The sequence below is a fragment of the Equus caballus genome, chromosome 23 (genome assembly GCF_041296265.1).
Source record: "Equus caballus isolate H_3958 breed thoroughbred chromosome 23, TB-T2T, whole genome shotgun sequence".
Taxonomy (NCBI): domain Eukaryota; kingdom Metazoa; phylum Chordata; class Mammalia; order Perissodactyla; family Equidae; genus Equus; species Equus caballus.
The window spans coordinates 54516346-54528679 of record NC_091706.1 but is presented as its reverse complement, the minus strand read 5'-3'; the positions used below and the strand labels follow the sequence as shown (position 1 = coordinate 54528679).

The following is a 12334-nucleotide window of genomic DNA, read 5'->3' as shown; positions in this document are numbered from 1 at the left end:
AAAATTTGAATACTGCCCCAAATGGATGTTCTCCCCAGTTCAGAAGCAATTCAGTCTCGCACATGGATACGTGCACACATCATTAGATAAACCACATAAAGAATCTGGCAACTCTAGCATTGCTGGATTTTTAAACCAGATCTCTATTGTATAATGTAACTTCCTTGAGAGTAAAACATTTTACAATTGGTATCCTCTATAGGATCTAGCACTTTTCAAGACAAATAGCACTCAATAAATGAATTAATCCAATGGAAACAAATTAAGAATCACCAAGGATTCTAACCTGAATGGCGAATGGCACTTGGGAGATTCAAGAACTCTGTGAACTTGTACACAAAGCTGTGTGTCTGTATGCCATGTGGTAGAGTTCTTTTGTTTTATAAGAGTCTCAAAGAGCTCTATTATCCAAAATGGTTTCTTCACTCAGTATGTATTAATCGAATGTCCACTACTTGCCAGGCATCGTAGCAGGGTTTGGGCTTAGAATCTAAAATGTTTCTATAAATAATGAATATTGATTGCATCAAATCTGTACAAGATCTGCTTTCTCAGATTCATGCCATTAAAAATAATGCATCTCTATTAAACATATTTACATCCTACATCAGTGTTAGATACTATGCAGCCATTTAATATGACATTTGCTGGTAAAATACGCTTTAGAAACACATTCTTATTTGGCTTCATAGAAAAACCTTCATGATGACAGAACTGATAGGGCTTGAGTGCATAATACACATATATATATGCATATATACACACACATATATATAATTTAAGAAATCTTTAGTGGATCATGCTGCTCAAATTGTTTAAACCATCTCTAATTCATCAACTCTCTTACACCACAGCTGGCTTTCCATTTATTCCTAACAATAACAACAAAGTTACTGTCCTTAAAAAAACGATGACATACAAAGAAAACTTCATAAAATTGTTTTGTAAGCAGTTTTCTCAGGGACTTTCCACTGACTGAAATAAATAGCTTTCAAATGCTCCAGATGGAGAACAAAAAGTATTTTTAAAAAACTCAAGAAAACCTCTACAATTTAATGACAATTTTTCCCCTTTGGAAATCTCCTCTCTCTCCTCAATGCATTAAGTATCATCTATCTAGAGTCGATCAATATTTATCCGAGCAGCTATTTAAATTTCCTAAATAAAATTCTTTCTACCCTTGAGAATGGCTGCCATATTCCTGTCACAAACATATGCAAAGAGGTATTTCCGCAGATACAGGCATAAGCATACTTAAAGATTAAAATCGTCGTCCACAGTAGATCTTCACTCTATAACATGAAAATTTCTACATAGCATGATCCAAAATGACCATTTCAAAAAATGGTTAGCTTATACTATTAGGAAATCATTCGTTTTTAATTCCTATACGCTACCAGAACTTAGTTGTAATTAGTGATAGTGGCCAGGAGAGGGCGCAGTCTCATTTCCTAAGATACTCCATAGGCCTTTGTGAAATTCACAATGTTCACTTTTTAAAGAGAAATATTTTATTATAACGGCACTTATCACAAATGGCAGATATGAATGAAAAACAAGACATTCAGAACAAAATAAGGAATTTAAACTTCTCAAGTTTTACTTATTACTAATCACTTATATGCAAATAAAATATTTTAAAATACTTCGAATAACTTTCCTGTGTACAAGGAACAGAAGGAAAGAAAAAGTTTAAAGTAATAGTGATTTAGAATTATCTCAATTTTTAAATTCCTCCTTTTGGTTCATTTTATATAATGCTGGACTGCTTTACACTTACAAATGTATTTTACAACTATAAACCCTACTTTTCAATAAAATAAAAACAAGTATAGTTTTAAAATAGGGATTTGACAACTGATATTTTAGGGAGAAAATTCATTAGTTTAAGGTAAAAATATTTCCTGAAATGGCTTTATTCAAGGCACATATAATGTTTAAATGCTTCTTTCACTTAATAAATGCTCAAGAAGAGTCTTTAGATCTCAAGTCTACTATATTGCTGTAAAAAAAAAAAAAGGATAGCATTTTTAAGGCCTGGTGATCCATTCACAGACACAGTGAACACATTAATAGAAGTGGGTGTGAGGGCTGTCCTGCATGCTTCTAGAATTACTCCAGAAAGGGAGATCAGGCCGATGTATTACAGGTTGTCGTGATTCAGCCTTGAATACAGTCTGCCACCAGTTACGGAGTCTTTGCTGGGAAGGTAGGAAGACTCTCTAAGCATCCCTGAAAAGGCATAATCCAAAGCTGGCCGAAAAGGCAATGCTGGGACCAACCCAGGAGTTAGGTAGGGAGACATGAAACCAGGCAGCCCTCTTCCTGGAGAGGAATACGCCAGCCGTAATGGACTGATACCTAGTCTAGGATTTAAGCTGTAGAGGCTTGAGTCACCTCCAAAAGAAGTAGAAGTAGTTTGAAGAGGGGAGAAAGCTGATTTATTTCCTAGAGTTCCAAAACCAATTCCAGCTAAATTAAAACTCGAAGCTTTCTGAAAAGCTGTATTTTCCAATTCTCCTGAGCTTGCCAGGTCCCTGGTGTCTGCTTTGTGTTCTTTCCCATTGAGGACCTGTTCAATGGCTTGGACCACATCCCCCTTGCAGAACTGTAGAATGACTTCCAGCCGGCTGCGTCTGTAACTTGGGAAAATCTTGGTAAGGATATCAAGAGGGTCTCTTGGTCTTGAGGACACTGTGGGAAGCCAGGCTCTGGTAGCAGTGAAGTCTTTGGCCCACTCACTTTCATTTCCTGATTCCAGATCAGAGGACGACAAGGACCCCGGGCTCTCTTCACCTCCTGATTGCTCCCCGCGGTGAGGAGACTGGATGTTATCATCCTTGCTTGAGTTTCCTGGAATAGCTGACTTGACGTTTTGTTTTCCAATGACACCATTCGACTTAGGAGATGATCCCAGGGTAAGTCGGTGCGATCTGGAGACCGGTTCTTCTTGTCCACTCTGGCATGAGTCACATTTACTCTCTTTTTGTTCTGGGGAAGAGAAAGAAGAGGAATCAAATAAAAAGAAAACTTCCCAGAACGTAGTACTGCCCACTCCAAAATCGTGCTGGATAAAATCATTCATTCATTCATAGTATATTATAATACTCATTCCTGTCTAAGAGGTTTTAATGAGTAAGAATTTTTGAAGATCACTCAGAAATGCAACTGTTGGAATAGTGGAGAAATGGTATTTATTATGTCACTTCAAGATCACAAAATTATACAATGTACAGATGTTGCAGTGACTTAGGAATCAGAAGACGAAAGTCTGTTGTTACCTCAAACTGTTAACGTAACACCAGTCCCTCACACCACTTGCCCCACTGGGTGAATTGAGATTTTCCTAAATGTTACTCAAGTCTTGCTGTTATCCAATGAGAATTTTTTTTTTTCACAATGACACTATGCAAAAAGAACTGAATAAAATGATTGTTTAGATAAAAAGCCAAAAGAAAACAATCTTAGTATGAAGACCAACATTCTATTTAATCGCTACTGCTAAATTTCAACAAATTGTTTTTTTAATGACCACATTTTGGGTTCCAATTAAGTTACCTGAATAATGTGAAAAATAACAAAATTTTTCATTTCATTTCAAATCTAAACCAATAATGACCACTGCTATACCAATCTCAAATGACACCAGAATTCGCATGCATATTTCATTTTATGTGAGAGACGATACGGAATTGGTATTTTTTCACAATCCTCTGTGAAATGTGTACTTTCTTTTTCGATCCCTAGGAGATATCAAGAAAAGAGTTTACAGTCAAATTGTTTCTAAAAGAAAAGTATAAACTGCACTATTGCAATCCACATGTGTCTTCAGAGTGTCTTGTGAAAACAACACATTAGTCATTTGCTTTAAATCACAACTCCCTTCCAATATTAAGAAAATTTTCCAAAAATACTTTTACTCAAAAATCTGATTTTCTAGCTCAACATGTTGAGCATGTGAATATTAATAAAACAAAAATATCTTTAATACTCTTTTGTAAGGCTAATGCCGGGAAAATGATAATTTATACACTGACTAAATCATTTTTATTTTGGTTTACATTTCCTTTTATCTCTATTTCCATTAGAAAGACTAAACTGTCAACTGGAGTACTCAGACTATTTCTTTCAAACTTTCTTTTTCTACAAAGTTTATGAATGCAACAAAACAAATATCGCGTCCAGCAGGGATACGCAAACATGATCTGTAATACTCCCACGTTTTCTCAAGGAGCGGTTCTCAATTCTAAAGAAATATCTATAGTCTATCTTAAAACTTAAGTAAGTGTGTGCAACTTAAAACTTTGAGGGTTAAAATGCTGTCATTATATAAACATATGACAAAAGAAAAGATGTTGCTCCTGCAAAACTAGCAAGACTCGCTAGTATTTTCAACTTGAAATAGAACTTTTCTAATGAAGTCTGCCAAGGGAAATAGATCCACCATTCCATTTTATTTATAAATACGATTCATTAAATATGTCCCCTGAACATGTAAGGTGTCAAAAGTCCATGTTACAGCAATTTGTGCATAAGATAATCTTTTGGTATTACATTGTATTCATGGAGGACAATATAATATAATAAAATACTCATTGCATAAAACTACCTAGAAAACAAGGTGTCCTTAAAATACTGTAATATCATTTACAAAATGCTTTGATATTATCTCTGTTCGCTCAACTCCCATAGCTGGGTTCACTTTACTTTTATCGCTGCATATTATGTCTTGCACTGTAGTTTTTGGATACATACAATTTTCTTTCCTTTGAATATAAGTCTCTTTTGTATCAGAAAATCTTACTCACCTCTGAATCACTGTTAGTCTTTGTCTAATGACTGAGTAAATTAAATAGACTACTCTACTACAGTTGATGGATATTGTGTAAGAGGAGGCAGTCAGCTGAGAAAAGCCAGGGAAGTAGCTTTTCAAAAAAGGAAGTCAACTGAAGCAAAGAGTAAAGTAAAATAATTGTCCCTGTAAACAGAACACTTTGGTAACCCCCTATCCCCAAAAAATCACATAATCATTGTTTAGCAGAGAGATTTCAGCGAGATCTCCCTGTCAATTTAGTTTATGGAATTTTAACTTTTTCTTTTTTATAGTAGTTTTGCTTAATAACTTTGTTCTTCCGCCCTCTTTGATTTTTCATGAGAAATATTTAAAGTCTGTTTTGCCCACTGAAATAAACTAAAACATAGGCAAAAAGTTGGTGTAGGCGAACACCAAATCATATATGCCTTATTTAAATACAGGGATAGTCTTTTTGCAAAGTACATCCTGGGATCTGTTAAGATCTGCAATTTTCATGATTCAAGAGAGTTTTAGTAACTTACTGTATCATTATCATATAATTTCATGTGATACAACCTGTCTTGGATGTATCCAAAAACACTGAGATGACATTTTCGCGGCTACTGTGACCTGTGGAGGACTATGAAATTCACTAAAATAAGTGAGATTTACATTAGCAGGGAAAGCTAATTTGGGATAACCCCAGTCAAAAAAATATATATCTTTTTTTTGCCTAACACATGGCATGAAGGTGATTTGCACTCAATAAATACTAAAAAAGAAACCTTAAAAATCGTCGGACAAGAAATCTCTAATACCAGACTTTGAAACTCTTACCAATGGCTTTACAAAGCTGGAAAACCTAAGTTTCTTTCTTATTGGAAGAGTTGAAACTTCAAATATTAGAGCTTTTGACATTTTGGAGGCTGACAGCTCCGGGAGGGGGTGGAAGGCTGGAAAATTTTAAGGGAAAGAGTAAAAAGCGCTTTGGTAGATTTCTGTCTCTTCCCCACTTCCAGCTGGCGCCAAAGGTTTGCCCTGAAGGTAAAGAGCTGTCCTGCCAACCACCAGTGAGTTTCCCACGCCAGATCAGAAGATCGACTCTGGTTTTACAGCTGAAAAGAGTACAGAGTAAGCTCCAAACGCAGCTTCTCTCACGAAGCTTTTCACTCAAGGCCCGCTTGAAGCTCTTCTCAAAGTCACAGCATCTTGGACGCAAACTCCATTCCTAGCACGACTTGCTCATCTGATCACTCACGCTTCACTTTTTCATGATCTTATCCTATCACCAAAGGAAGAGAAAGCCCTTCCGAACTGAACGCGAGGGGTCTCTAACACCCCCATTTACGTCTATATTGCAGAAAAGTTTCCCAGAACTTCACTATTAAACAACTTTTCTTGCCCGCCTCCAGGGTACAGCTGAGTGTTTCACAGTTTTGCTTCAGAGCAACCATTTTTCTTGTGCAAAAAGCAAATGAAAGATCGACTCACCTTGTTTTTCCTCTGTGTAATCTGGCTGGAAAACCTCGAACGCAGGGGTCGCCAGCCCACTAGCCTGTCTCAAGGCCCCCAGTCCCATCGCAGTCACCGCCGGGGGGCCTCTCGCGCCCTGGGGATTCTCGGTTCTGCCGCCGCCTCCGGCTGTCCGAGCCCCCGTCCCCGAGGGTCCAGGGTACAGGAGCCTCTGCAGCCCCCGGGCCTCGCTCTCCTCCTGGGCCTGCTGCCTGCGCAGCGCCACCTGGGCGGCCATGACGCGCTGGCGCTCGGCGATCAGGGTGCACTTGGCACACGCGCAGTCCCGCCAGCGGCAGAAGCGCTTGTGGCCCTTGAGCGCAGACACGACGCCGTGGTTGCGACAACGGGCGCACTTGGGTGTCCGCGGGTAGCCGCAGCCCACCGCGCCCACCCCCCTCTCCAGCCCGGGAGCCGGCGGGCAGCCTCCGTTTCCCGAGGCGGCGGCGGCGGCTGCCCGCAGGAAGAGGCTGGGCGGCCGCAGGAAAGTTGGGGGCACCGGTAGCCCCGGGGGCACCGGCATCGCCGGGGACAGGGGCGCGGGGGCCGCCGCCGCCAGCCCGGGGGCCAGGTGGGGTCGGCCGCTGCCGCTGCGGTCTCTGCTGCCACACTGTGCCTGCTCCATTCCCGAGGAGAGTCTGGCGACCGGGACGCGACAGGAAGGTGCGCTGTCCACTGCTACCCCGGCCGCGATGCGGGAGGCTGGGGGACGCGCCGCCGTCCCGCTGCCTGCCACCCACACGCGGACAAAGTTTGACACAATTCCCGCCGCGGGCTGGGGACGACCGATTCCGGGAGCTGGAGATGCGAAGAGGCGCGGAAGCCCAGTGAGCCTCTTATTAGAGTCCCGGGGCGCTGAGTTAATGCCCCTGTGCTCAGCGCGCCCTCTGAGTCGGAGAAGGCGAGGCTGGAGAGGCTACCCCGCCCACCGGGTCTCCTGGCCAAGCCCTGAAGCCGGGGAGGGAGGGCCGGGGACCGAGAGCGGCGCCCGTCTGGGAGGAGGGACGGTGGGAGACACAAAAAGCTGTCCTGATGGGCTGCAAGTGTTCCCTCCCCAAGACGCCCTTTTCCCCCTCTTGCTTTCCCATGAATTCTTAAACGGACATTTTTGTAAACAATCTTCACGTCCTCTCCCGCACCTCTTACTGCCCTTCTTAAAGTAAGCAAGATTTGAAAGTCTCTGTTCCCCAGTTCCACGCTTCTCCTAAGCAAGTTTGAAGATTTGGATTTGGAGTTCTCCTTTTCTATCCTTTTCCCAGATGAAGTCTTCGGGAAGGTAGCATGGCCAGTTTAATGAGAATGCAGAGCTTGACAGGCCGCAAATGCTACCCACCTGAAAGAGGCCTTATTTTAAATGTCTTAGAGCTTGGTCAAAACAATGGATAAATAATTAAGGGAATTGATTAACGTTCAGATTTTTCTCGTGCATGCTGTTTACTTACACATGCAAATTTGGATTCTATGCATTATTATATTTTGAAATGCAACCCCCCACAGAAGTATTTACGAATTTCTTATCTGAAACTATTTATAGGCAGCAATTGGGTTAAAGCTGTTTCCAAAATACCACTTTACATTTCTATTGTACAGTATTGGGGAAGGTCATTTAGACCATTCTTTAAACATGATATAAAATGCAGTCTTGAAATACACATTTAATGCCTTTCATTGTAAAAGGAGATCATATTGCTTTTAAACGAAAAGAGCATTTGAAGCAGAAAATTCATGAGCGTTGGTTCTTAAATGGAAAAGAGAGTCAGGGCTCTGTCAGTTCTTCAAGATAATATTCAATTGCCTTGACAGGCAATTCATATTCTAGCCCTAAGATGGCGAATAATAATGATATTTTTACCACTCCACCTACTGACCTCCTGGGCAGACACTGCTAATCAATCGGGGTTTTCTCCAGCCCCACTGACTTCACACCATCACCACCATCACCTTCCTATATCAACATCCTGACATCCTATCATAGAGGTTTTCCACCTTCCTAAGCATTATAACTACCTAAGGAACTTTTAAAAGATATAGATACTCCAATTTGAGTATTTTGATTCTTTTGGTCTGAGTCTTTTAAACTCTCAAGGTAATGACTATACACACCCAAGGTTTAGAACTACCGCACTAGAAATTCCTAACCTCTGTGGATTCTATAATACCCAAACTTTCCCACTCTGCTGTCTTTGCTTAAGCCACTCCTGCCTAAAGTCTAGTTATTCCCTAATCTTGGAACTTATATCCAAAGTATGAGAAATGAGTTTTTAGTGCTAGAAGGGTCGTTAAAGTACAATGAATTACCTAGTGAGAAAACAATTCCCTTTTTCTGTTTATTTTTAAGACCTGGATACATAAAGGAAAATACTCAGCTTAGTGTAAGCATGTCTTTAGAATTTTCTAAGACTTGTTAATTATGCTTTTTAACACTAAAAAAAAAGAGAATCATCAAGTAACAGGGTTTACCTGGAATTTAACACTATTTTTGTGTTTTTATTTGATTATCAAAGTTACCTTCCAATTATGGCAAGTGATATCGGTTTTCATCTGAGGAAGTGAAAATAATTTTTAAGTAAGTGTCTTTAAATAAAATGTGTGTATTTAAATGAAAAATGATAAAATGTGTGAAAGATTGAAGACTAATAAACTTTGCTGACAAAAATTAAAGAAGATTTAAATAAACGGAGAGATATATCATGTCCGTGGGTCAGAAGACTCAACATTGTTAAGACAATTCTACCTAAATTGATCTATACATCAATTCCATCTCAATCAAAATTCCAGCAGATATTTTTGGTAGAAATTGTCAAACCTATTCTAAAATACATATGGAAACGCAAAGGAAGGCCCTAAAATAGCCAAAACATCTTTGAAAGAAGGATAAAGTTGCAAGGCTAACGATATATTACTTAAGAATTATTATAAAGTTACAGTAATCAAAACAATGTGAAAAGATAGAAAAATACTCCACCAGTGTGACAAAAGAGAGACTTTAGAAACAGACTCACCTGTAAATAAACTAATTTTAGACAAGGTGCAAAGCAATTCAGTGGAGAAAGAATAGTTTTTCCCCAACAGATTTTGTCAGGACAACTGGACATCTGTGTGCAAAAAAAAAAAAAATTTAACTTTGATCCCTACCTCACACCACTTACAAAAATGGACTCAAAATAGATCACAGGCCTAAATGTAAGTCATAAAACCATATTACATAGGAGAACACCTTTGTGACCTTGAGTGATGCAAAGATTTCTTAAACAACCAAAGCATGATCCATAAAAGAGCAAACTAATAAATTGTATTTCATCACAATTAAAGACTTCTTCAAAAGACAATGTTAAGAGACTGAAAAGTCATATCATTGACGGACAGAAAACAGTTGTAATACATATATCTGATAAAGGGCTTGTATACATAATATATAAAGAGATTTCAAAACTCAGTAAGAAAAAAATTCAATTTTTTTTAACAATTTGGTGTTTTTTTATTTCAAAGATTGGCCCTACGCTAACATCTGTTGCCAGTCTTTTTTTTCTTCTTCTCCCCAAAGTGCCCCATAGTTGGATACTCTAGTTGGAGGTCCTTCTGGTTGTGCTATGTGGGATGCCATCCCAGCATGGCTTGATGAGCGGTGCTAGCTCTGCACCCAGGACCCAAACCTGAGAAACCCTGGGCTGCTGAAGCAGAGCATGCCAACTTAACAACTTGGCCACAGGGCCAGCTCCCAAATTTTCGTTTTTTTAATGAGCAAAAGATTTGAACAAACTTGTCGCCAGGGAAGATAAATGGATGGCAAATAAGCACAAGAAAAGATGCTGAACATCATTAGTCACTAGGGAAATGCAAATTAAACTTGCCAAGAAATACCACTACACAGCTATTAAAACGGCTAAAATTTAAAAGACTGACTATATCAAATATGGCGAGAATGTGGAGCAGCCAGGACTCTACCACACTGCTGGTGGAAATGTAAACTAGTACAACCACTTTGGAAACCAGTTGATAGTTTCTTAGAATGTCGAACATATACATACCATATGATCCAACATTCTGCTCCTAGGTATCAACCCAGGAGAAATAAAGAAAATGTCCATACAAAGATACAAAATTTCACAGTAGCTTTATTCATATAGGGGCTAACTGGAAAAACCCAAATGTCCATGAACATTTGGTATAACCATATAATGGAATACTACTTAGCAACAAACAAAAGCTCTCTGACACATGCTACAACATGATTGAATATAAAAATCATTATTTTGTGAGAAATAAACAAGACAAGGCTGTGTGATGTAATTTATATAAAATCCTAGGAATCTATGGTGACAGAAAGCACATGAGCGGTTCCTAGGAACAGGTTGTTGGAGGGGCAGAAAAGATGGGCAGGAGAGATACAAAGGATCAAAAGAAAACTTTTGGAGATGATGAATATGTTAATTATTTTAATTGTAGCAATGATTTCACTTGTGTATACATATGTCAAAACTTATCAAATTGTGTGCATTAAATATGTGCAGTTTATTGCATGTCCACTGTGCTCTGTTAAAGCTGTTGTGAAAAATAAAACTCCTTGTTACCTCTGGAAGAAGGAAGGCATGGAATAACATGAAAGCATTTTGAGCAATGATAATCCTAATCTTAGCATCCAAAACTGGAGCAACGATTTTAAACACTTGTATTTCTTCTCAAATACACTGGAAAGCCTGAATCTTTTCCCTTCTCCTAATAGTACTACATGTTCTCTTTTTCTCACATTACGTATACTTTTCTTCCTTTTTTGCTCCATCTAACAGCAATTGAGTACTGTGACTCTTCTTATAAGTCAATGAGAAGGTGTTAACAGCTGCAATTTAGTAGTGGCAACAGTTGCATCAAATGAAAACGTGATGGAAAAGAAGAAACATGTTTTTAATTAAACTGTGTGCAAGTATCACAAATATATCATTTACAAATCCATTAAAAAAAAAGACTGGTCTGATAAATGAAAAATGTAGAGGCATAGCAAAAGGAAGGAAAGGAAGCTAATAAATAGAATTTCTCCCAAGCTCAAAAACGTTTATGCACCTTCTTTTTAAATTAGTATTCATTTCCGCTCCAATTCCGTGTTTACCCTAAACACTTAGAGTTAAGTGCCGCTTTTTGTTGGCTCGCTGTCCCGACTGTTCAGCATAGAGGAGTGGAGTGTGAATCAGCAGTTGTAAATGTAGGCCTGGCTCTGATCATAGCCAAGCTATTAGATCTTGGGCAAGACATTTATCCTCTCAGCTTCACTTTTCCCACTGGCAATTGTAAAGTCATCTCCAAGAATCCTTCCAAGTCTGTGGTCCATTTCGTTTGCCGAATCTAGTCTGAAGTTATTTTTCATTAGCGTTCTTGGTCTCTAACAAACCTCATTACTGCCACCCTAAGGCCTAAGTCAACACATCTCTCCTGCTGGTAGAATATCCTGCGCTAACCTGCTGGAAAAGGAAATTTAAAGTGTGTATGCTTAGCTTGGCTGGAAGATTCTGGAAAGAGGACTGGGGGTTTGGAAGGAAAGGCTGTCAACTGCCTATTCTTTCATGCATAAACACGCACAATTCACTCCACAGCTTTGGAATATGTGTGAGCTCACCTTTTCTAGTCTACCTACTGCAAGGCTTCCCAGAGCCATACTGCGGATGCTAATGTCATGTTTTGTCAGCTTTGAGGGGACATTTCAACTGCACTTCTCTTTCCCTGGGGTTCTTCAAAAGGCGATAGGGCGTTATCATGATTGAGAAGTCACAGTCTGCAGAGCGACAGAAATTTCACCCCTTGGACTGTGGCTCGTCAAACAGCCAGGCATCCCAGGTCTGGGAAGAAACACGCCTCCTTTGGCACATACCTTTCCTGGGGTGTTGTTGGGGGAAGGATGGACATGTTTGTTACTATGTATAATTGGCCAAGAAACGTCACTCCCCAAAAACCAATATCTACCAGTAAATGCTCCCTCTTGAGAATACCCTGCAGCTGGGGAGAGATAATTCATTACACCAGAGCTGTAACTAAACA

The 12334-nt window shown here is 39.6% G+C and overlaps 1 protein-coding gene across 1 annotated transcript; it reads right to left on the bottom strand.

Annotated features, from left to right (window-relative positions):
- Nucleotides 1–616: 616 nt before the first annotated feature.
- On the bottom strand, nt 617–7195 carry DMRTA1 (DMRT like family A1). The gene is made up of 2 exons (XM_023627433.2): nt 6287–7195; nt 617–2991 (listed from the first exon to the last, which is right to left on the bottom strand). The coding sequence occupies exons 1-2, from the start codon at nt 6930–6932 to the stop codon at nt 2144–2146; spliced, it is 1494 nt and encodes a 497-aa protein (XP_023483201.1). The 5' UTR covers nt 6933–7195; the 3' UTR covers nt 617–2143.
- Between the last annotated feature and the right edge of the window lie 5139 nt (nt 7196–12334).

Coding starts and splice junctions, on each gene's coding strand:
- DMRTA1 (XM_023627433.2), bottom strand. CDS start 6,932: ATGGAGCAGGCACAGTGTGGCAGCAGAGACCGCAGCGGCAGCGGCCGA. Junction 2,992..6,286: donor TTACACAGAGGAAAAACAAG/GTGAGTCGATCT, acceptor TCTCTTCCCCAG/AACAAAAAGAGAGTAAATGT.